This window comes from Cydia pomonella, chromosome 7 (assembly GCF_033807575.1).
Source record: "Cydia pomonella isolate Wapato2018A chromosome 7, ilCydPomo1, whole genome shotgun sequence".
NCBI classification, from domain to species: domain Eukaryota; kingdom Metazoa; phylum Arthropoda; class Insecta; order Lepidoptera; family Tortricidae; genus Cydia; species Cydia pomonella.
The window spans coordinates 4806155-4833265 of NC_084709.1; the positions used below are offsets into that span (position 1 = coordinate 4806155).

At 38.1% G+C, this 27111-nt stretch overlaps 1 protein-coding gene across 1 annotated transcript in view; it reads left to right on the top strand.

Annotated features, from left to right (window-relative positions):
- The window catches only part of LOC133519630 (uncharacterized), a 138370-nt gene that overhangs the window by 80767 nt on the left and 30492 nt on the right, over window positions 1–27111 (top strand). Inside the window, exon 2 of the mRNA XM_061853669.1 lies at window positions 26229–26350. Within this exon, the coding sequence (XP_061709653.1) occupies window positions 26229–26350 (122 nt within the window). The remainder of the gene's footprint in view (window positions 1–26228; window positions 26351–27111) is intronic.

Sequence of the window (27111 nt, forward strand, 5' to 3'; positions counted from 1 at the left end):
GAAGCATATCAGACGTGTGAATGCGTTTACTGAAAAAAATACTTATAAAATTGTGGCATATTTGTGATTTATCGTGTAACCTGGCCCGTTCCGCCTAGACGTAACAACGGCGTGACGAATACATTGTATACGGTCCGCAAAGATATGTACCTAATATACAAGTATTTTGAGCCTTATTGACAATGAGGTAAGGTCCAAAAGATGCGCACGCGTCAATTCCCTATTTGTGTGGAATGCGAGATTCGCAATACTTCGGTCATACGTGCTATTGAGGATGGACAACCGGATTGTTCTGGACAATTTGTATGTATTAAATGCTGGGGAAATACCTCCATCTTACAGAAGACCGCAGTTGTACAATTTACTGTGTAAGATGTCAAAGCTTGCCAGGAAGTGTATTATTACAGAAGCTTTATTTGTGCATGACCCTGTGGACACAGTGAATCCTGCAATACTTAAAAAAGGGTCGGTAATGTGATAGTGACACTGACAACTCTGGAATTGCAAACATTTGTTAAAGCAAGAAATATTACTTTGCTAATCCGCGAGAAACATTTGTTACGATGTGGTGTGTGTGACAGTGAAAGAACTGTTGAGAATGTTGGATATATTCTGAATTACGAGTAAATAACTTCTAAAAGTCTTTACGACTTTGAGAGGGTATTTAACTGTATGGCAATTCATGTGTAAATGAAGCTTAGCAATCTTAGCACACATACTTATTTGAAACTGTTCATGTGTAAAATGTGTTTACGATGAAAGCAGGAAATAAACTTCGAATCATAATAAAACATCGATTCCGATAATCCAAGGGTATGAGCAATTAAAAAATAGCTTAACGCAACAACTTAATCGTTTCGGTCGTGGATTGACGGGAAATCGCTATCGATAACAACAATGAATCGATGTGAGAAAGTAATACGTAGAACGATATCGATAATGTGTACATTATCACGTGCCTACTATGTCTTGTCTATGTACCTTGAACTTGGTCTGATTGAGGACGGTAACCGGTGTCAAAGAGATCATGGACCATTTAACATATTTTTAATTCAGGTAATACAGACAGTCCCCTATGCCGAGGTTACATGGAGACAGAAGACACTGCCACTCATGTGGTGCTGGAATGCAGCGGAGTGGCTGTATGGGCAAATTATCTCTGAATTCAGGAGATTTCCCCGAGGTGCTTCTTAACATCAAATTTTGATAGGATTCCTAAGGTGTTGGGCTTGTTGGACAAGCCCGTCACGCAAAATAGGCACCAGTCGTCGAATTGCGGAAACCTGCCCGAGCTACAATATAATAATGATTTCACTGTAGCATTGTCTTTTACTCGTTGTCATCTCCTCGCTTAATACAAGACCTAAACACTCGCATTCTAACACCATCGATAGAATCTAGACCAGAGTGATACATTATACGACGGCGCCAGGTTAGATGTGCATTTTAAACGTACCTCCGTATTGAATGCAAGATTTTTAGGTCAGAGCCGATCGGAATCGCAACGAGATTACCTCTGGCACCAGTGAGACTGTATAAATTAACAATTACCTTACTTGTACACAAGTGCTTTACTGACACCAATTTGTTAATTTTTAATCTCAGCTGGCGTAATATACTCATAGTTATTATCGTACATGACATAGCGTTCGTATTTTACTAACTTGCGGGGTCAGAAAATGATGTTTGTTATTTGTTATATCATCGAGATCATAATCCGTGTAGTGTGTTGACTTTTGAATATTTATGATTATATTTTGTACACTACAATTGCGTTTGTTGTCGTATAATATTTTTCATTACATGTACCCATACCGAGTCCTATTACCATTAAAAAAGTGAGCCAAGCCCGACGATGTAGGTATTATTATATTCTTATCTGTATTCGTAATTATTTTTGTGAGAGACAAATTGGAAACCTCTCCTCCTTTTGGTATTTGACCACAAAAATCTACCATTTTTTTTTTTCAAATAAAAATTATTTGTGAAATGGGGACTTGGGGAGTTAATTATCAGAAATCTAATTTAAGCTAATTTAAGGTTACAAAAAAAACATATCATAAAAAATCTATCTAGGTTTATCAAAAATATATACTGCACTTATTAATCACTTTCAATATACTATGAATATGACTGTTGAATCCTAATATTCGTTGTAATCATAATTAGTACATTATTTTACTCGTTCAATCCAACGAATTCGAAAAGGACAAGTTCGTTAGTTTACTTTTACCACCATGACGACCTTCCACAAAAGATTAGAATTTGAATTTAATCGATTATGATAAACATGTTTTACTTCGTAGAGTCACGCGTTCGTGATTAATATGATTATTTTTTTTTTACAATTATTTTAAGACCTAAGTTATGGTAACCAGTTACTATACAGTATTTGATAGTTTTTAAACAACCTGTATAACTAAAGGAGCAAAGCTCATCCCCACTTCTTAGATACATGACACACCAAGAATACGCGGGCATCATCACGCTTGTTTCTTCCCAGAACGTGCAGAATGTGGAATGAGTTACCTCCTGAGGTATTTCCTTAGCGCTACGACATGGGGTTCTTCAAGAAGCGGATATTTAGGGTTCTGAAGGGTCAGCAATGCTTAAGTGGCTTCTATAATGTTGCTTATGTCTATGGGCGACGATGACCCCTACCCATCAGGCGGCTCATCTGCTCGTTTGCGGACTATCACATAAAAAAACAGTGTTTAAAACAGCATGTAGATAAATACTACCTACTTTGTAAATATTAGAATAGTAATTAATACCTTACAAAATTGAAGTGTTAACTAAAATCGTTAACGTTACAGCAGTTCCAGCCAATAACAATAAATTTATTAGTTTAACAACATCGCGCGGGATGGTAATGAATAAAGTCACTTAAACGATTTATGTTAGTGGATGGTAAAGTGGTATCGCCTGTCAGGGGAATAGAGACTTCAATCGTTTTCATTGTGCAATTAAGTAAGTAAATAAGTAAATAAATAATGTGTCTTTCACACTTCTATGCGGGCCGCTATCAGTAAAAATTACATTCTCCCTTCTTCTTCAACCTAGCTTTTCCCGGCCTAGCGCCAGGGTCCGCTTTCCTACTTAATCTTCTCCACTTTGCCCGGTCTTCGGCATCCTTAGATGTGAGATTGTTCTCTCCCATGTCCGCTGTCAAGACGTCCAGCCAGCGCTTAGGCCTACCGCGGCCGCGTGATCTAGGGCCCTGGGCAGTGAGGTTGAGGCATCTATTAAACATTACATTAAAAAGAAGTAATTTAATTTCATTCCAATCATTACACTGTTACTAGTACGAGTATAATGTCTATTAGTCTACTAGTCTCTAACCTTTAATTTTTATGTGAACAGTTCCTTAACAGGGCCATCTACTCGTGCTCTCGCCATGCCCATATACGCATACCAAATAGCTGCCTTATGTACCAAATGGAAGTCATTAATAATGTGGGTATACAGTTTTGCAGCTCGCTGTACATAATTTTTAAATCATATCTGCAAATATGTTGCTTGAAGAAATACTAAAAAAAAAAAATTCTTATTCCCATTCTACTAGCCCATGCAATTGGTACATTTTACCTAACATCAAATGAGGTAAGTAGTTGTTTTTTTAATATGTTGGTAGTGATGAAATGGTAATAACAAATCCAAGTTTTCGACCTCGAAAGCCCTTGGGATTATTGTAAAGTACATGAAAATCCATTAAATTTTAGGATTTTTTTCAGTTTATGTAAAAAAAACCAATAAGAACCGGAGTTAAGCACACTTTTAAGAAGATGATATTTGCAATTAATTGACTATAATTTAGTCTTAGTAAGCCAAATAGTTTCTAAGATACGGCTTTTCAAAGGTTTGCAAAAATTTTAACTAACTGTAACTGCAAAAAAGGTTGTACCAGCACTTGTGGTTGCAGGAAAGCAAGACTCAAATGCTCAGCTGTTTGCAAATAACGTCAACAATGGTCAATCCTGCGAGAATATACAGGACCGGAGATGTGTGCCGACATTGAAAAACCATTCATTGATAATCCACCATCACATGACAATTTCGACCGGCCTCATCAGGTGGACGAAGAAATGCTACCACACACGCTGGCCTCAAAAGGAGTGCTGTGGATCCAAAGCACAAGCCTGGTCCATCAAAGATATACAAGAGACACGAGTTATAACAATTTCTCTCGCTGTACTGTATATTATACACACAATGATCCGAAGGGCTTTCGAGGTGGAAAACTTGGATTTGTCATTACTATTTCATCACTACCAATATATATAAAAAACAGAACTACCTCATTTGATGTAAGGCAACACCTCTTTTTTGGTATGATTTCCATGTATTATACAAGAGACCACGAAGCATATTAAGTTTTATGAGTAATAAAGTAAATAAAAAAATCAGTCGCAACGATAAAACAAGTACATATCCAACATTCGCGTATACGCTTTTATAACAGTGATGCGATTCCGCATCCAATATAAAGACCATACAAAAAACTGCACCGGCGCGCTGCACGCGGTATTTTTAGCCGGCCACGAATAGCCGATCTGTGTCGTTGCCGATGCACTCCTATCCGACTTTTTTGGGTCCACGTCTGCCCGATGACTGAAGAATTTCGACCGAACTTAGTCTGATTTATTGGAGGCGCGATTTGTCGCGGCGATTTCCTTATATGGCCGTTTCTTGCTTTTTGTTTATCGAACACTGGTTTTGATCTTTTGATCCATTGATATTAGTTTAAGCATACTTCGAAGTTGCATGGTGCGTTTTTAACCAGCTTCGAATAGTCTTATATTCGCCGCAGCTCTCATATCCCACCTTTTTGCGTCCGCGTGATGAGTAATGAGTAACGAATTTTGACAGAATTTAGTCTGATTTGTTGGGGTTGACTGACGCGATTTCCATTTTTGGCCGTTTTTTGCTGTCTGGTTGTTTGAAATTTGTTTGCTTTAGTACCATTGGCCGAGCGAGTGCGAAATGTCTCCGCATGAGCTTGAGCAAAAATGCTTCCGTATGTGAAATCATGTGGATTTTTTTATGTAGAATCAGTTTTTTTTTAATTGTGGGAAGTCTGCAAATCACATCAGAGCCACTAGTTTTATGCATAGTTTTGATATTCATATTAGCCCGTTTTAGCCGACGTTGACTAGCCTATGTGTGCTAATGCACTTCTATCCGACTTTTGCTTGGGTCCGGGGCAATGAGAGAAGAATCTCGGCCAACGTAATTGATTTGATTTGTTTTGTCGCGACAATTTCTATTTAATGACCGATTTTTTTCGTAATATTTGGTTTTATCAGAATTGTATTTTGATTAGGGAATGCAAAAACCGGAGGTTTTTCAAAACCGGTTTTTTCTTCGGTTTTACAAAAAAAAAAACCGAAACCGGTTAAAACCGGTTTCGGTTTTTAGAATCAACAAATCTTAAATTCATCGCCATGGAATAAAGAAAAGATTGCTTCACGTGTAAAAACGAATGCTAGTTATTATTATTAATCGTATGGCATGCACAGCTGAAGGACAATCAAAGTATGGCCTTGAGGTTGTCAAGCCAGGTAATCAGGTCAGGAGTGACGGAGACCAAATCTTCAGCTGGTTCAGAATAAGAGTGAAGTGGGCAGCGCCGGATGATATGTTCAGTTGTCTGCTCTTCTTCACCGCACTCGCAGAGTGGAGAAACATACCAGCCCCATTTGTAGGTAAGAGAGTTGCAACAGCCATGCCCAGTCCTCAATCTGTTCAGGCGAAACCAAAGTTTGCGAGGGAGATCGAACCCTTTTAATTTTTGTGTCCGGTCGGTTATAAGGGTGAATTTCCCAGCCGTGTCAGCAGACCACTTCACCTTCCACCTATCTGAGATGCTGAAATTCTTTAAGTTCTGGGCTGTAGCGCAGGGTGGATTCCGGGATTTTAGTCGCTGGGGGGGTGGATGGCAAAACTCATTGTAAGCTGGCAGAGCAGGGTTCTTAGTTATTTCTGGGTTTCCCTCTTCAGTGCCTGGAGCCGTCGAAGGTGAGGCGGGGCAATGTGGCATAGTAACGGTAACCAGTGGACGGGTATAGATCTGATGGTACCAGAGATGCAGCGCATAGTCTCGTTTAGTTTTATGTCTACTTTGTAGGTATGTGCGCTTTCAAGCCACACTGGAGCACAATATTCCGCCGCCGAGTAGACGAGCGCGATGGCTGTGGTGCGTAGGCAATCAGCTGAAGCTCCCCAGCTAGTACCGCAAAGTTTCTGTAGGAGATTGTTCCTAGTAGCGATCTTCTGCGAGAGTTTTGTTAGGTGAGTCTTATAGGTCAGTGACCTATCCAGAGTTACTCCAAGATATTTCGGGCAGGGATTGTACCTTAGAGCATCGCCATTCATGTAGACACCTGGTTGATAGTTGGCTAGCTGATTGTTTAGGTGAAAGCAGGCTACCTCAGTCTTGCTAATGCTTGGGATAAGTCTCCACGCACTGAAATATGCGGTAAGGGCTGTTAGATCCGATGTCAAAGTTTGAACTCCAGAGTCAAAATCTACGCTTTGAGTCACGAGTGCAATATCGTCGGCGTATATAAATTTGGTGGAATCCGAGTGCGGGAGATCAGATATATACAGGTTGAAAAGTATTGGTGCCAAGACCGAGCCTTGTGGAAGGCCATTATTGAGCTTGCGCTTTCGGCTTCTTTTACTACCCAGAAAAACCTCGAAGGCCCTCTCAGACAGCATGTTGGAGATAAGGTCCACCACTTCTTTACTCGGGATCACTGTTAGCATCTTGTGAATCAATCCATGCCTCCAAACTGTGTCGTAGGCAGATGTGAGATCAATGAACACTGCAGTAGACTTGAGGCGTTTTGCTAAGTTATTATGGATTTGTAAAGTAGGAAATAAATGAAACAAGCTTTGTTTTTACTCCATAATCAACTTTAATTAGTGTTTGTACTATTAATCTCAATTAAACTTTATTCTTTGGTCGGTAAGTCGTTATCACCGAAACAACAAAAGACTAAAGCTGCCATTGATATAATTGATTACGTGGAATTTTTCTACAGCGCATCGCATAATGAAATTATAAGTAAGACTATACAATTCGTACACCAGCACGGATGTCCTGCCACTGCCAGTACTTTATAATATTTAAATCTTTCGTATTTTTGTATTTTGTACCGTAAAAATTCATTTAGCGTTACAAATGATCAAACTAACACAACACCACATTATTTGATTTGATGTCGATTCAACCGGTTTAGGACCGATTTATACCCTTATAATGAATAAAACATGCAACTTAGGTAAATAAAAAAAACCGAATAAAACCGAAACCGGTTTTTTCAAATTCTAAAAACCCGGTTTTGGGTTTCCGTCAAAAAACCGGCTTTAACCGGTTTTTTCGGTTTCGGTTAAAACCGGTTTGCATTCCCTAATTTTGATCTAAGTACATGCTTTATTTTAGTTTAATGCATAGTGCACACTTCTGACGATCTAACGTGAAATTTCGATTTTCGATGTTCTATTTTAAATTCTTTTAACTCTTTGAAAATCCAGAATCTTCATCTATATACATTGTTTAATAAGAGTTTCCCATTCCCTAAGGTCATTTGCAAGGCGCAGGTGGCAATTTTCTCCAACAAAAACCCCAAAACTCCAAAGAACCATGAATTTTTAATATTCCAAGTTCCCGATAAGCCCTTTCCCTTTTCTCTAAAGGATTGCACCATCCGTCTTGCTCCCTCATAAACAGATTGCGGTTTTTTGTCGAAACAGACAATTTATCATCCCTGATCGCGGTTTTGATAAAGCTTTGTTTGCTAACTTTTTTAAAGTTGATATATTTATATCGATTTTTAACGTAATTTTACGAAAAACCGTTGGAATTCTCGCGTTCGGAACCTGTGATTTATTTAAATACGATTGGAATTTTGAGCAACGCCTGCCCCGACCGCTCTTTGTCTTTGCCGACGGTTGCCCAAACAATTATTGTTGTGGATTCTTCAGTTAGTGGGTTTTGTAGCTTCTTGGGTGATATCAGTGTTAATCTATAGATACATTTCGTGTCGAATTATAGTTACTTCAAGTCTATTGTGCTTAATTTAAAAAAAAATTAAGAGTTTCGTTATACCGTATTTTAGTTACTTAAATTTTACAATAAAATCCTATATAAATTAGTCAACAATCATTTTACGTGAGATGAGAGTTACTCCATATGTGACGGGTAAAGGTACCTAATGGCAGTTGGCGCTTACGTCGCGTAGCAGCGGATTAGTATTGGGGCATCGTTAACAACAACTTAAGCGCTGACCGCTATACCCTTTACCCGTGGAACGTCACATAAAAATCCATCAGTCGAGGCGAGAGATATGGAAAAAATAACCCTTTAAAACGCAAAATATAGCCAAGGTAGTGAGTTCAAGTCTTCTTAACGCTTTTTATAATTCTGATTAGGAAACAAATGCAATAAGAATGTATGAAGATGTATTGTTTCTAACCAACATTATCTAATAAAAGGTTAAAGTTAAAAAGAGGAGACCTTTAAACATAAAAGAATTCATGAAACAACGGCATGAATTAACGCTTATTATAATTCTGATTAGGAAACAAATGCAATAAGAATGTATGAAGATGTATTGTTTCTAACCAACATTACCTAATAAAAGGTTAAAGTTAAAAAGAGGAGACCTTTAAACATAAAAGAATTCATGAAACAACGGCATTGTCAGCATCACGTCGCTTAAACTCTTTTTATTAAGCGGGTTTATTAATATAAGCCTTTTTTCCCCAGTTGTATGTATTTTAAACACGTTTCCGCCACTATATGCTCTATTCTTAAAAATACATTCAGTTACATGTAGAATATATTTTATGAAGAAAAAGTCAGGAAGTGAGTTCTAAGATAAAAAGTAAATCTGCAAAAATATTGGAAAATGCTTACGTATCAGGACTACCACAAAAAAATATAAAGGTGAAACGTGAGAAGAGGCACCTTTACAGACAATGGCAGTAACAAATTGCTTCAATTGTTATTCATTTCAATTTGTTTGGTAGCTCTCTGCTTTTAGGAAACAATGACGACAATCATGTCAAATTTAAGAATGGAAAATAAATTTAGAATAAAATAACGTGATAGGAAGAATGGTTGGCAACCGATTGTTATGAATTCTTATTATAACAATTTGGATGTTATTAGACAAAACATTTTAGCTGCTTTTTCTGTAGAATAACCAACTAAGACTGCTTACATGTATTTATCCGTCTGAGGAAAAATAGAGGGTAATGAATGTTGTCTGTGTGGTCGTTGTTCATATTATAGTGGGTAGGACACAGAGGGGAAATGCGGACCATTACATAGAAGATACAGCGAATCTGTCTTAGGAACCGTCTTCGCTTATTGTCGTGTGTGATGATGAAGGGGCTATGACATCTTAACTTAATCATCAATAGACCGGACCGAAGTTGAATTTGACTGACTACTACTAACTTTAAAATTTAATTTAAGGCACTTAGATTCTGTCGGCGATATAAGTAAAACATGCTTAGCAAAGATAACATTCTATAATGTTATCTCTACCGCGTTATAAACCGTTGTGTAACAAAGATAACTTTTATACTGCAGTGTGTGAGGGACCACCTAAAAGCTGTAAATTTCACAAATCTGCTCGTAATGGTTACGTGCGAATATGACATTTCGTTTTGTCGCCTTTCTACGTTGACACAATAATTAATACTGGAAATTTGGAGGCTGTTGCAAAATCAGTTTGGTTTCTTTAATTCTGAGACTTGAAATACATTTAAGGAATATTTAAAAAACCGGCCAAGTGCGACTCGGACTCGCGCACGAAGGGTTCCGTACTATTACGCAATAAACTGCAAAAAAATCACGTTGTTGTATGGGAGTCCCCCCTTAAATATTTATTTTATTCTGTTTTTATAGCAGCAGAAATTCATCATTATTGAAAATTTCAACTGTCTAGCTATCACAGTTCATGAGATACCGCTTGGTGACAGACAGACGGAGAGTGGAGTCTTAGTAATAGGATCCTGTTTTTACCCTTTCGGTACGGAACCCTAAAAATCGTCCTTTTGTTGGACATTCATTGTTTCAGTAAAAGATTAAATAGGGGCTTTGCACACACTTTTGAAATTACACCATTAGCAACAAATCAAACAATGTTATTAAATGTTTGAGTTGATCACGCCTTGTCTTACTAGCCTTGACTAGGGGTCCGGGGCGTTAGCCACGTAGGCTGAAGATGCCGGTTCGAATCCGGGGGCCTACCGCGAAAAACGCAATTCGCAAATTGCGGGAATCTTTATCTTTTACTCTCACTAAGACGTAATTAAAGTGACAGAGAAAAATGCCCGCAATTGACGAACTTCGGTTATAGCCCCGGCCTCCGCCACTGGAGGGCTTGGTCACTTTGTTTTTAGTAAGTATATAACATTGACATCTATTTCAGTTTATTCCTTCGAAATTCTTCGCAGATATATGCAAGCTCCGAGACAATGTTATCTGTCACTAAAAACGGGTCCGTCCACCCCTTCGAGAGCAACAGCTTTTAACGGGTTTTAGAAAGCACCAGCTGCTGTGGTATGCAAAGCCTACGAAAATCCCTTTCAAAAGCCCTCGAAAGAGATACACTACCGGTCCCTGATTACCAACAGTTGGTTAACTAAACTGGGGTTACTTTGATTAGAAGGGTAACATTGTTCTTTTTTTATGATAGAGGAGGCAAACGAGCAGACGGATCACCTGATGGTAAGCGATTACCGCCGCCCATGGACACCTGCAACACCAGAGGGGCTGTAAGTACGTTGCCGGCCTTTAGGATAGGAGTACGCTCTTTTCTTGAAGGTTTGAAGGTCGTATCGGTCCGGAAATACCGCAGGCGACAGTTCATTCCACAGTTTAGCTGTGCGAGGCAGCAAGTTCCTGGAGAAACGCACAGTTGTTCATGGATTTTTAAACTATTAGGTATAAGGAATTGGCTTCTGAACGCTTTCATCATGTATTATTTGGGGGTAAACAATCGATCTAGATTAGTCTTATGTTTGGGAAAACACGTGTTTTTGAGTTTTCGTGCGTTTTTCTTTCGACGCGGAATATGGTCGCTAATTTCGTGTTGCCGGCCACTGTCCGTCTGGTCCAGCGGGTTAAGACGCGGACGGCTAAACGAGTGTTACGGGTTCGAATCTCGCCCTTTTTATATATGTTCAAGTTTATATATTTTTTTTTTTAATTTTTATTGTTTTAGACAAGTTTAATTTAGTAAAAAAATGTAGTTAAGATTATCACCTATACACCACCATATTACAATAAATAGTTGTAACCGAGCAAATCTCGGTCGCCCAGGTACTTTTCTGTTTAAGTTACCAACTACATCATAAAATTCATAAGCTAGAGTTCAAAAATGAACTCCCTATTTATCAAAAATAAATGATCAATGTTACCCCACGAATCAAAATAACCCCAGTTTTCGGTTTTTTATGATATTTTAACACTGCACTTAGATTCGAAAATGCACTTACAATAAAAAGAGACGAGAAGGTCACAGTACCCAATACTTCGAATCCGTTCCATACATGGCAACATCTGCATTCCTGCATGACCCGCGTTGCATAAGCAATTTCAAATAAGGGTGACCAAAAATAACTTCATGTCTCACGTGTGTTGTACCTACGGCCACTGTTAAGGTGCAGTGTGTTCAGCAAGTAGAGTTTTTGAAAAATCGTAGCGTATTTTTAGATCATACGGCCTTTCTCTCGTAACTTCATCGATTCGAAAACTGATTAAACAACTTTTAAAATTTGCTTCTATAAATGCGTAATTTTAGTATTTGCTATTTGATAGAACTCATCGATTACTTTTTTATTCAAATAACTAAAAACGACAATTCAGTAACCTATGGACGAATTATACACAGCGGTCATATAATGTCCTGCGCATACAATATAATAATGCATTCAGGACCCTGCTGCGGCTGCCCCGGCATTGCAGCGCATCGGGTATGTTTGCGGACGCACACACCGACGGGTTCCACGCCATCATCCGCAAGAGAGTGGCGTCTCTCATGCGCAGGTTGTCAGGCGGCCCCGGCGCGCTCCTGAATGCATTATCATCCAAATTTGATTGTCCTTTTGTGCAGAAATGGAATGACATTCATATGGGTTTATGACATGCTGCTGCTGACATTTTATTTTTTTAATCTGATTTTAATTTTCATTTGAACTTGATTTTAATTATGATATTAATTTAATTTATATATTATGCTAGTTCATTATTTAATAATAATTTTAATTAATTTATTTATTTGTGACTGATTATTTATTTAAAATTAATGTAATAATTATACTGTAGATACTAAGTTACTAACATAGTCTTAAAGACAATTTGTAACTAATTTACATATATGGGTATAATACCTGAAATAAATAATTCAATTCAATTCAATTCAATAACAATGATAACCGCGATCTCTGACGCACGGCTGTCTGCTCAGCGAGAGAGGAGAAGGACCTGGGGGCCTACCGCGAAAACCGAAATTCGCAAATAGCGGGGATCTTTTACTTCTTTTACTCTCACTAGGACCAAATTAGAGTGACAAAGAAAAATGCTCGCAATTGACGAACTTCGATTTTCGCGGTAGGCCCCCTGAACTCACTGCACCTTAAGTGATAATTCGTAAAAGAGTTAGGTCCATCAATGGTCAGTGTTGCTGTGAGGGCTTTTTTAGGGTTCCGTAGCCAAATGGCAAAAAACGGAACCCTTATAGATTCGTCATGTCCGTCTGTCTGTCCGATTCTGTCACAGCCACTTTTTTCCGAAACTATAAGAGCTGTACTGTTCAAACTTAGTAAGTGGATGTATTCTATGAACCGCATTAAGATTTTCACACAAAAATAGAAAAAAAAACAATAAATTTTGGGGGTTCCCCATACTTAGAACTGAAACTCAAAAAATCTTTTTTCATCAAACATATACGTGTGGGGTATCTATGGATAGGTCTTCAAAAATGATATTTAGGTTCCCAATATCATTTTTTTCTAAACTGAATAGTTTGCGCGAGAGATTGTTGTCTTCATTGCAGACGTTAGTCAAAATTTAGACAAAATTGTTCATCGATAATTTTAAGTATTGCGTAACTGATTTCGTTCAATCGTGTATTGAATAAAACTACCGACTTGGGAATGGCAAAGACACAAGATTTTCTCAATATCAATTAGTACTCGCTTTAATCATGCTTGCTTTGCTTATTTTAATTCAAAGGTCGCTAAGTACTTCTCTATGTATCTTTTTCTGTTCAGGTCTTAAAGCAATATCGTGTTGTTAATTAAAAACAAGTAAATGCTTTTAAGATATAAAGTTACAATTGTAGAAAGTGCTTTTATGGGTTTATTTCAAGTGTTACTTGTTAAATGTTTCGCTCCGATATGGGTCGTAGTTAGGCAAAACATAGCACTATGATTAAAGTCTATCAACGAGATATTTAGTTATTCGTAGTATATAACTGTGCTTTTGTAATAATCGACTTTTATGGACGCCCCTCGACGACAAACAGACGTACAGACACAAAATATTGTATGCACCAATTTAGGTAAAAAAGCCAAAAGAAAGAAACAAACCGACTTTGTAGACATATAATCCAGTAACTTAGTCGTCTTTTGTAATAATATATAATTTGCCCTAGTTGCTAAGGGCAAGAAGAAATATAGCTCCCCCCCCCCTCCCCCTCTTTTATAAACTTTGAAAGTCCTCTCGGAAACTATTAGGTCTACAGAGACAATTCTAGTCTCGTATTGTAGCAAATTTCTACTTTAAAAACGCCCTGAGAAGATACTATCGAAAACTAGTCCTTTTGCGAAAATTTCGTGTTTTTTTTTTATATTTGGGCGATTATAAACCTAATATAATCGCCCAATTAAAAAAAAAACACGAAATATTCGCGGTTTACTTGATTTTTGACAAAGATGCGTTCGGCGCTTGAGAGCACACACTTGAATTATTAATTGGGCAAACACCATAAACTAGTCCGCAAAAATCAGAACTAGCGGATATGATGCAAACGATAATGTATAAAGTTACTGTATTAATATGTTTTTCCCCTTTTAAAAATAAAATAAATAAATTTACAAATACCAAAAAAGTTCCGTCAATCCTCGGACTAATAAGTGGGCTAACTTCGGTTTAATACCTATGTAAGAATATTGAAATAGATAAAAAGAGATTTGTTATACTTGCGAGTTACGGTCCATTACTGAATTATTCCATACAGATTCCGCCTGAACCTAGAACCCGTTACAGCGATGCAAAAATCTCATAAAAAGCCGCGAGATTTAAAATGTTCTCGAAACGGTAATCGGCGATCAGCGCCCGACCGTGCGAAAGGCAAGATAGCATCGCGGCCGGCCATATTCGGCCAGGGCATTACGAACTCCTAGCTTAGGGTCAAAGCCTACAGCAGTAAACTCTTAACAGTAAGAACAGAATGTTGGTTGTGTTCAAAGAGCGAAGTGGGCTATAATATATATTAATAAATGACTTCACAAAACAGTCTAACATGCCAATATTTTATGCTATTCATACATGCATAACGTCCCGGCCGGCCATTATCGGCCAGGGCATTACGAACTTCTAGAATAGAGTTAAAGCCTGGAGCAGTAGTCTATTTAACAGTACGAATACTACGTTTGCTGTATATACAGTGCTAATTTATTACAATAAAAAACCGACAGTCTAATGTACCATTATTTCATGGTTTTCATTGACCATTATACTTTGCAAAATGATGCATTGAATGATGGCCAGGAAAGGCCAGATGGCATCGCGGTCGGCCATATTCGACCTGAGGATTATGAACTTCTAGCTTAGGGTCAAAACCTATGGCGTTTGCGTTGAAGCGTACTCAACAATACGAACACGATGTTGATTATGTTCGAAGTGCGCAGTGGACTACGGCATTATTCATAAACGCCTGTCAAGTCTAACAAGCCCTTAAAAATCGTTTGCCATTTTGACATTGTTTGTTGGAAAGCTGTATATTTTAGGGGATTTAAAAATATATATATTTCAATTTTATTTTATTTTTTTAGAACGCAAACAGTCACATATACAAATGGATTTGAAGAACCATAGACCTGGAGGTTCATTATTAAGTACATAATGTTAACATACTCGTACATGCTAACAGCATAAAGAAAATGAAATCATGAGCCATACTTTAATTCAATTTACCAGTCTTCAGAGCTAAATCGGTATCTAAATATCACATGAAATTCTTACTTTTATTAATCTTTAACAAAAAGGACCGCTTCACAACACAGTCTAACATTCCGTTCTGTGATGGTCTTCATCAGTTTGACTTCCAATTAATTCATTGAATGACGAGTATGATGACCGCGCGAAAAGCACTATAGTATCGCATCCAGCAATATCGAGCATTACGCTTTTCTAGCTTAAGGTCAAAACAAATGGCAGTAGGGAACTCTTTTACAGTAGGTACGAACATCATAAACACCGTAGGTATTGACTTGCCCTAAGTCCAAAGTGGGGAAATCAGCCAATATCTAGTGCCTTCCATGAATGCGCGCGCCTGTCTGACGTTTCCATAATTCATTTTACACTTAAGACAAATTGAGAGGCACGCCACAAATACCTATTGCTAACTTTCATCACCCTAAAGACGGAGGGGACTCGGGGGAGGGCCGCAAATACCCCTCCCGACGACAGTAGGGACATAAAAGTTACACCATCAGTCGAAACAGTGACTGGTCTAATTTCCTCCGTGATATCTTTTTGTCCAGGTTATATTGTGTGACATTTTATTTCACGATTCTATTCAATCGTGACTCCAATGTTATTGTTACGCTAGACATCCTCAATTAGTACTTCGAATTAGTACTAACCAATATTATGTCATCTCTATTCCGGCGGTGAATGTTCAGAATAGGATTTATACTCGTTCAGGAGTATTGGCGAATGAAATATGTAGTGTAATGTAATGTGCAGTGTGCTGCGAAATTGCATAGAGAAATTATGAATGAATTAATTGATAAAGTCGCTATGCACTTTTGCGTCTGCTGGTGTACCATGTGGTTTTGGTGTAAACATGTATGTTTGGAGCCAAAAATAAAACCAAAAATTGTTATACGCGGAAATCAAACATTGTTATAGAATTAACAAATTAAGAACAGAAGGAGTTAGTATCACACAATATAGTCGGAATTGTTGACATTACAATGATGTAGGAGTTGACAGTTTAGTAGAAATTGACAAGGAATCTTTTACAAAGGAAGCTTTAAGACGTATACTTACAGACCTTCTCAATCAAGTCATAATCATAACACTAATAATTTCATGTAGGTGATTTCGTTATCACCGGTCCCGGAATAAAATTGTTTGAAAAACAAATAAACGGGAGACATATCTAAAATAAGTACCTACAATTGTATGTTGCATCAGCGGTCTTTAGAATTTTCCATCTTTTACGTCTTACGTAATCAATCATAAAAGTTTACGTATATTTATTTTCTATCGCGATCTTAAAACAATTCCTTACCCGTTCTTACTGTTAAATCTTTCCACTGTTACCTTATTATGTGGGACGGGCAAGCTTTGAAGACGCAATTATGGTAATTCTCACCCTTACGCGGAGGGTGTGCGGATAGGCTAACTGATTCCCGTTCGTCTGCGGTTAAGTCAATTTAACTCCTATCACGACGGGAGCACTGTATAAGTAGTATTTCATACAGAGTGACCACGCTTTATGCCGCCCCTTAAGTTGACGATCGGATGTCAACTACAAGAGTGACGCCGAATTACTGCCGGCATCAAAACGTTCCTTCCGTCACTCCTTTTTGTCAAAGGACCGACGTAGTATAAAAAAAGCAGTAAACAATAACTTTTTCTCGAACCGTGTTATGGGGAAGTCTATTATCTGGGAGTTAAAATAAGAAAGCAGAGGTACTTAATTAAGAACTTGTATTGCTACACTCACTACCGGGAGACAACTTAATATTGGTGACCTGACAATATTTTCAACTGATTGCCTTAAGGAACTTACACACACATCGATGCGTATACAGACATGTCAGGCGCACATAGACACTAAAAGGAATTCCGTACTATGGCGTGTCTTATTATTACACGATTTATTACCAATCGATGGATAACAGTAGGAAATTGAACGAGCGCCATCTTATCGGCCTTCGGTCTTCAGACGCATCACAATATTCACGATACGATGCAGTTGCATTGGCGCCCCCGGTGTCTGTTGGCGTTCGGCCAAATCAACTGATCATTGATTACCGCTGGATGTAGCATGTTGACTATGTGCTAATGTGCTATGTGCCTCGTCGGGGAAGTTATTCCGCGCTCGACATGTTTACGTTATTTGACATATGTTAACTGTGCAATCCATGCGCTCATCGATATCATTTACCTAATAACGTAGCTCTATGACATTTACTGAAAATGCATATACTAGTACAGCCCATTTTTGCTCAAACACTAGGTAGACCGTTAAGGTATTTTAAACTTACTTTTTTTGTCGATTTTTATGTACAGCGGTGGCAACATGGATAATTTTTTATCACTTGTCACTATGCCTGTTACTTTCGCACTTACATACTTGTTAGAACGTGATATGCATGGTGACAGCCGATAAAAATGTGACCCGTGTTACAGCCGTAGGTTGTAACTTAGTAAGCTGTTTCGGACTCTTGTCTTACTCGTATCTGGGTATCGTCGTCGACTGAAATCTTGACTATGAAAGATATGCGAAAATAGAAAAATACGCTACCTAGTGCAAAGAAACCCCGAGCACTTGATTGTGAGTGTTGAATCCAATCATTATTGTTTGTTTAATATAGTGGGATCTACTGCGACGTAGTCTATGTCAAATCATAAGCGCTCGGTTACACCGCTCCACAATGCGTTTGCGGAAGGGTGTTAGCGTGGAACGGAAACTGATCTAATATAGGTCGAATACTTATAAATTAATATTATGGAACAATCTGAAAGGCAGTGTTACTGTTGTACGGGGGCGAAACCTGGTTTGTACGCACAGATCTAATAACAAAACTCCCAAGTGTTTGTGAACAAATGCTTAAGGCAAATTCTATGCAATTTTTGGGCTAACTGGATCACAAACACTCACTTATGGAGAATAACCGGAAAAGTACCCGAACACAAGGAGACCCAAACGCACAAATGGCATTGGATTGGGCATATCCTCAGGAAGCCTGACCCACCTATCCAAAGTGGCCCTGACCAGGAAGATGCCCGGAAAACGGAAACATGGTCGCTCTAAATTTACTTGGCGTCGTTCCGTGGAGCAAAACTTGGGTGCATTGGGAATGGGGTGAGAAGAGGTTACCCAAGCAGCCCAGGACTGGAGTCAGTGGAAGAAAATGTTTCGAGCCCTACACCCCAGGGGGGATAACAGGATGGAAAAAAGACGATGGAACAATCTGACACAAATCTACCTATTTCCAAAAGTATGTTAGAGTAGTAATAAATAACTTTAAATAGGACAAGGGGAATATATATTTTAATTCTCACTGCACCCACCTTGAAGTTTTTCTGTTTTGCCTTATGGTTGACTGGTAGAGAATGCCTATTGGCATTAAGTCCGCCTGTTGTACTCTTTTTATATGTGCAATAAAGTTTAAAATAAATAAATATATTATCGTTTGAATTTCCCACAATATTTTGATCATCTTTGACAAAGTTTGAAAAAAATTGTGTTGAAAAAAGTTTAAAGGGATTTAATATAGGTGACATTGATGCTATTGATGCACCTTCGGTCATATCACTTTGTTTTTAATTTGTCACGGATGTTCAAAATATTGTGAGAAATTCAAGATTATACTTTTGTAATAATTTACTAAAGAATATTGACTTCTACAGTGTATATCCTCATTCTGTCCCATTACAAAACTGTTCCAGTCCTGTCTTGACGCCACTTACTTGATCGGTTAAAGTGGCCGTATCATCAGTTCGTTAGCTGGGTCGAGGGTCGCCTCGAGTGGCGTTTCTCTTGATACCACAGACCATTGAATTAGACGCAGCAAATTCGTTGCGTGTATTTTAATCCCACATCTCCTTCTTTGTAAAGGGTGTAAAGATGACGCATCAATTTCATGTAAACATTGTAACCGTAAGGATAAATCTTCAAATACTAGTTTTTTTTATAGATTTACATATAGAATACCTATAGTATAACGTAGAGGCTTGTCGTACAACCTGTACCAGTAGATAGCAGGCACTCTGTAGATTTCTACCGCTCTATCGCGGTTGAGATTTTATAGAAAACGGCCATTTTTTTTAAATGGGGTCTAAAAAAAAAAATTATATTCTGTGGTATTAGGTTACTTTTGCTAAGAAATAGAGATAACATCATTTAAGTTTTCACGAGAATTCTATTTCTGTTTTACGCAAGCCTTAGTTACATACGTCCTGTAATAACTGATTTAACCATAAACAGATTACAGTAATGTCATTCCAACATGTATACAAACAACAGAACGTGAAACAGAAGCCATACAAACATACTGTGTGCACAATTTACCCATAACGTGCCCACGATCGTAGAGCAAACACGAAGGTAATGCCGAAAGTAAACAGACTGGTAACAGTACACGCCCACGGTGACGGTTTGGGCTGTGGATCAACCTGCTGAGAACCGTATGCTGCCGTTGTAGTTTGCCACCTTTTAGCCTAAATCGGAAAGTTAAACTTGACATTGACACTTCATGCTAAAAAGTAGATGCTACCTACTGTAGAACAAGCACGCTCCCTTGCGCTGGAGGGCCTGCCAACTTGTGGCCAAAATCGGAAAGTTAAACTTGACATTGACACTTCACGCTAAAAAGTAGATGCTACCTACTGTAGATCAAGCACGCTCCCTTGCGCTGGAGGGCCTGCCAACTTGTGGCCAAAATCGGAAAGTTAAACTTGACATTGACACTTCACGCTAAAAAGTAGATGCTACCTATTATAGATCAAGCACGCTCCCTTGCGCTGGAGGGCCTGCCAACTTGTGGCCAAAATCGGAAAGTTAAACTTGACATTGACACTTCACGCTAAAAAGTAGATGCTACCTACTGTAGATCAAGCACGCTCCCTTGCGCGGGAGGGCCTGCCAACTTGTGGCCAGAATCGGAAAGTTAAACTTGACATTGACATTTCACGCTAAAAAGTAGATGCTACCTACTATTAGTTAGGGAGGCGAATAGGGGAATTTTCGGTAATACTCGAGCGTGGCAGTTTAAGATATGAGAGATACCTTAGACCTAATAGAACAACCTTGTAAAGTATTTAGCTCTATATGTAGTGACGCGCGCCTAGGATAGACGATCAGATTAGTAAAAAAAAATCGATAGTCTGAAATACTCGAGCGCGTCAGATTAAGATATTGGGGGTTGATTTTAGTGTTTCAAGACTAAATTTAACTAATCTGACGATAAGTCCTTGACGCCGCCGAGTTAAAGGGTCGCGAACTTGTAAAAAAAAAACGTTAATTCGGCATTCTCGAGCGCGATTTCTTTTAATTTTATTTTGAAGAATATAATCTAAAACTTACTAAAAATACAAAATCTGCCGGTTTCCGCATGACCGGAAGTGTGGAGGAGCCATTTAGTCTTCCGAAAAACGCGTTGCGGCATATAAGTCGCAAACGATACATTTTACAAAAAAAAGTTTAAATAAACAAAAAAGGTAATTTTATTATACACAAAAAAGGTCTCTTTACATTTTTGTCCAAAGTTAAAACTTTTTGACTTGAAGCATCATAAAAACTCAAACTCCCGGTTTTTTTGAGAATATCTCGAAAACTGAGGGTGTTAAAAATAATTGATATGAAATAACGATGATTAAATTATGTGAAAGAAGAAGAAGATGAATTGTATTGAGCAAAAATGTAAAGGTCATATATATAAATTATTATTATTATTGTAGTTTGTGGGCCTTTGACTGCCACGTCGACCAGGCATTGGTCTATTGTGACAGCCCTTTAAAGTTATCTAGTACGGCGGCCTCGTACCACATGGAGGCGATCAGTTAAGAAGGAGGCTGGCTCAACTGGACTCAGCTGGAAAGAGCTGGAAGTAGCCGCCCAGGATCGCGCCAAATGGAAAATTCTTCTTCGAGCCCTATGTCCCTAATGAGGGATAACAGGATTACATCATCATCATCAACGATTTACACGACCACTTCATCAGAAATACCATAGAAGGGAAAATAAATGGAAGGAGAGGGAGGGGAAGACCAAGAAAAAGTTATATGAGTCAAGTAAAGGAGCATTTAGGGGTCGTGTCGTACCAGGACACTAAAGGGCTGGCTTCGAATGGACCACGGTGGAGACAACTTCATCAAGCTGCACCGACAAGAGACCAGCTCTTAAATTGAATTTAGCGGTCGCTATGATTTTGTAATTTGCATGTCATTGAAACTAACCCAAAAGTAAAATTTTGGATTACCAAACTAGGGCCGCCCCCGGTGTCGAGGAGAAGGCCATATATAACAATACAATTATAATACAATTTTTATATCATTTCATTTTTTTATACAATAAATAATACAATTCGTACTACATTTCATCTACATTTACGTTGGTTGCATCTATCGCTTTATTGTCATTCTTAAAATCCCCGTTTTATCAAGGAGAAAGAAAGGAAAAAAAAGAAACCAAAAAACCTTTTTCGGTCAGAATAAGAGAACCCACCAACATTTTTGTCAGATTAAGATAATATGCTTTCAGGATACCGAGATAAACCTCCCCTATGAAAATCTGACGCGCTCGAGTATTTCAAAAAAACTTTTTTTTTTTGCATTTTCAAAAATTCATCGTAACTTATCGTCACGCCGAAATCGTCAGTTTTTTTAAATGGAGCTTCCTTGGGGCCTACTTAACACCCCTTCCGAAAATCTGACGCGCTCGAGTAATTTTTTTTATTTTGAATTTTTGACTACTTTATATTCCTACCCCCACCACGCAAACCGGCAGATTAGTATACCGTTGTTATCAGAGGCACTTGGGGCATACGTAGTATGAATATCTGACGCGCTCGAGAATGCCCAAGTAACTGTTTTTTTTAACATTTTTGAAAAACCGTACACGCCAAACCCACCGCTAAAATGGTTTTTATCATACGAGCTTTTCTTTTCGAAATTATTTGATCTTTCGATTTTGATAGGTCTCGACGGCGCCGTTGAATTACGCCATTTAGCTACCTCGCCTCCCTAACTATATAGATCAAACACGCTCCCTTGCGCTGGAGGGCCTGCCAACTTGTGGCCAAAATCAGAAAGTTAAACTTGACATTGACACTGTGCCAATAATTAGTCATGTCCTCCCTTCTACAGTTCACGCGCACGCTCTCTTAAAAAGATACTACGTAAAAGTCGAACATACATTCAGTATAAAATGGCGGCACATTTAGAAAAGGCACAGTGTTGGATCCCCATAGAAAATTTGAATTTCGCGCCTCTTTCCACTGACAAGTTGAGTGTGTTTCATTACGAGTATAAAATTATAACTTTGCGCAATGTTTTGCCTTATTTATCTTGCACCTATGTCTCATCTACAGTGCTCAATGAAAATGCCACCAATCCAATGGCTGACCAAGTGACGATTAATATAAGACTATTGCTGTTAGTAGGTACATAACATGGGATTTAGCGTAATAAATACTAAAAGTCTATCCTTTAATTATAGGTATGTTATATGAGACATTTCGGAGAATTAAACAGTCAGACTTGTCGTGAAGTTTGAAGAGTCACACTGGCTTTTATACAAACTGCTTTCATCCGAATCAATTCGTTAACGTCTCAATGTGCTTACTAGAGTGTTGGTTTGACAGCCACTGATAAATGACAACTTAATGCCCCCTCCCACCACTCCAAGGGGACCCCATGCCTTGAGACCCTGACATTAGGGGAAACTAAATTGATGATTGTCCATTGAGAATACGTGGAATGGCTTAGGACACGTCAGGGACACTTAATTTTGATGTATTACTTAGAACTTGGGTGCCAGTTACATTTGTAACTTCTTATGGTTAAAAATACAGGAAAATGTTTCTAAATTCAAAATCCAGCAAGTAGGCCTGAACAATCTTCATTGATATGTCTAGGCACATCCCACTTCTGGGCACCTCTATTCTCTTACTGTACAATAGGATTTGAGCTATAAGTTGGGTTAGGCATTATCAGAAGATTGGAGACGACAGAATAGATAATCTCTTAATTTCTTGGCTTAGCAGATGTGCGCAGATTTATTAGAGACTAAGAAGTACTAATACCTATTTTCTATTTATGATATATTGGCTCAACATTGAGTCCCTAGTTTTCTTCATGGACCTAATTAATGACAGTTTTATTCTTACATTATACACAGGAACTTGAGTAAACTTGCGACTTTGAAGTCGAGCAAGTAAACCTACACCTCAAACAAGTAAACATTTAAGTCTTATAGAAACTCAAGATTAGAAATCAACCTTGCAAATCCTCAATTTTCTCTCAATCTATTTAAATGCAAACTCGTGCAATAGACTTTACGTTATCGCATTCTCGAGATACGATACGACGGTAATGATACCACTTAATAATATTGACTTAGAGCATTGTGCTCGTTATCTGATAGCGCAGTTACTGACTACTCAGGTACATTGATAACGATTGAAAATAGAACATGCTAAACGTGCAAAAGAAAGCAATTTAATTTTTCATATTAAATACAAGTGTCCAATCCAAGTGTGAAGGCATGATATTATAACTCCAGAAATTATAGGCGTTCCAAAATTGAAGTGCTTAAATGTACTGATTGTACAGGTGCTCTCTAGTCAAACCTCGAAAAGATATAGCTGTGCTCGTGCTAACAATCTTCCGCACACTGAAAGAGAAATATAAAAGCTTATGTACAACAACGAGTGTTACAAAATTAATCAACAAACTGTTACATTCCTAGGTAAAAATATGGGAGTATTTTTGTGCTCCTTATGTATGAGTTTAACCTACTTAGGTTAGGTGGATACTTATCCATAGTTGTATAATACGAATGCATGAATGTCCTTTACACCGGTTGCAAGTAGTTCTCATTTCAAAAAATAATTTGTCGGATTGTCGGTTGAGCGCCCAGACCTGATAAATGAGAGTGATTTATCCCGTCCCGTACGGTCCTCGAGCGGTTTTGTTTGCTCGGCCTAAAATGCCATTTTCACTTGCCACTACCACCCCTCATACTTTTTGAACTGCAACAGCGAATATATTATATACTTATACCTACCATTTTCTTAAGTATCACATTACCATACTATTTCCCTCCTAACAAAATTTACTTAGCTCAATCCCCATGCAAAGTGCTCATTACAGTTTGTCATGTCTTCCACGCACCCATTAATCCCTTACGCGAACAACCCACAAATCACAGATAAAACTGCAAATCTCCGAGGTCAGATGTGGCACCAATTTATTTACTAACGGTACGTTTAATAGTGCACTTAAATCTTCCCAGACTTCCAAAGAGCTTAACAGAACACCATCGCAGAACGGTGGTTCCGAGCGGTATAGTGGAAATCTAGAAATGCGATCGAACTATTACGGCCGAGTTGTAAGACGAATCGACGCAGATAGTATTGAATGACAGTAAATAGTAACGTTTAATGGTTGGATTGGTAGTGCTTAAATGCAATCTGCGATACGAAGCTAATGAATATCGAATTACTTCAAGAGAGAAGCGAATCATGATACTTATACGGGCCATTTTATTTCAAGTTAACACTACACATTTTTAGATTTGGGAAACTTTGTTATATCTGCTTAAAATCACTAGTTCTTTCGAGCCTAATAGGAGAAAACTGTTCCAAAATTTCCACCATTCTCCGTTCCCTCCATTCCGTTACCGTCATACAAAGTCTAATGAAAAATGTAAATTAAATTAAATAATCATTAAATTCGGATTTTTTCCATATCGTATTAGTAGCTTATTTTTATTATACTTAACCTTTGTTAGTGATACTATGTTTTATGCTATATGTACCTAACTTATTCTATCACAAACATGTAGGCTATTCAAATATTGACAGAAAGCGCCATCTACCCTGTCCGCAACTGTGGCAAGGACACTGTTAATGAAATGTAAATATATATTTTTTTTCTAATTGATAATTTAGTTTTTTTTGGTACAACAATGTTTTTCTTTTTCCATTTTATGGCCTAGTAGGAATATAGCTTTATTTTATTAAGTTCACTTGTTATTCGTTTTCGCGATTACACAACGTATCAGAAATGTAGTTCCACAAACATATATGTAACTTCGATATATAAAGAGGCCAATTCAAACTTACATTGTGACATCTAATTGATATCTAAATGATGTCAGTCGCCCGTGCGTCTTGTTCGCGCCAATTAGGGTTTGCACGTCGGATCTGTATGGGATGGGGGGAGAAATGTATGGGAAAATCGGCGGACCCGGATCCAGATCCGGGTAAATTCATACATTTTGGATCCGGATTGCAAACCCTAACGCCAACTCATGTAAGTACGGATAGTACAAAGAGTACAAACAGTATAAATGCTCGCGCGACTGACACCATTCAGATATCATTCTAATGTCACAATCTAAGTTCGAATTGGCCTCAAAGTAATTAAAGCAATCTGCTCCATTTTGCGGCGGCTTGGGAGTTGGGAACAAGCCAGCGGTCGCAGCTTACCAATTTCTAGAACAATAATTCGTGTAATTTCGAGATACAGAGCTCAAATATGAGCCACCGAGACTTAAATTGTAATTGTTTTACTGTCTGACCCTGTTCCCAATAAGATCTACTCGTAAAGATCGTCACCGATGTAAACAAGAAGAAAAGATTCCGTAATTATAAACGATATTATCATAAAAATTCCAAAAAATTGCCAATAATGCAACATATAATATTTTGTATACGATAAACATTTCATCAATAAAAAAACGAAGGATTACGTAGCATTCCAATAAGCAATCATTTGAGTCGTTCACATAACTGATACTGACATTTTGTTTGACTATATATGACGTATGACATTATTGTTAAATATAAGCTGCTGGTAGCGGCTTTAGATATCACCAGCTTTAGAAGTCTAAAAAAGTCGTAATTGTTGTTTTTAGTGGTCTAAGAAAACAGTGTGAATTTTAAGAACCGCAATCCATGTATCCTGATCTCGTATTGTATCCATTTTAAAGTTGCTAAACGTCCATGTTTTGTTGCAGGTGACCCATAAAACGTCCGGCAAGGTGATGGTGCTGAAGATGAACCAGCAGCGCGCCAACCGGCCCAACATGCTGCGCGAAGTCCAGCTCATGAACAAACTGAAACATCCTAACATACTTGGGTAAGTACAAAGTACATGATTTTCCTCTCTCAGGTGACCCACAAAACGTCCAGCAAGGTGATAGTGCTGGAGATGAACCAGCAGCGAGCCAACCGGCCCAAAATTCTGCGCGAAGTCCAGCCCATGAACAAACTGAAACATCCGAACATATTTGGTTAAGTGCATGACTTCCCTCTCTCTCAGGTGATCCACACCAGCAAGGTGATGTGCTGAAGGTGAAGATGAACAATCCGCGAACCAATCGGCTTCTTTTTTTTTAGTTTATTAAGAAACCAAACAGTCATATAAACACATTAAAAGGGCAATACAAAAGATGTACTGCAACAAAAGAACAAAGCAACAAAAAGACCTGGAGGTATAGGTACAGTCAGCATCAAAAGTAGCGGATGAAACAACGCGCCAAAAGTATCTGATATTCCGTATAACTTTTCCAAATGTAGATAATTCTCTAAAATTCGCGTTCAAAAATATATCTTTTAAAGTCTTAGTTGTTCTATATTAAAGACATCACTTTTTGTTAAGCTGTTACAGAATGGTAGATACTTTTGAAGCGTTATTTGATCCGCTACTTTTGATGCTGACTGTACAAGTTTATCTAATGTATCAGATAGAAAATGAACTACATACAACATAAATATATAAGTACCTCTTCTTCTTCTTGGCTTCTTGTTGGTAAGACACTTCAACAAGGAGGCAAAGTACGACCACATCCAAATACGAGATGATCTTACTCGTATCTGAAAATACGCTGATTTCGAATT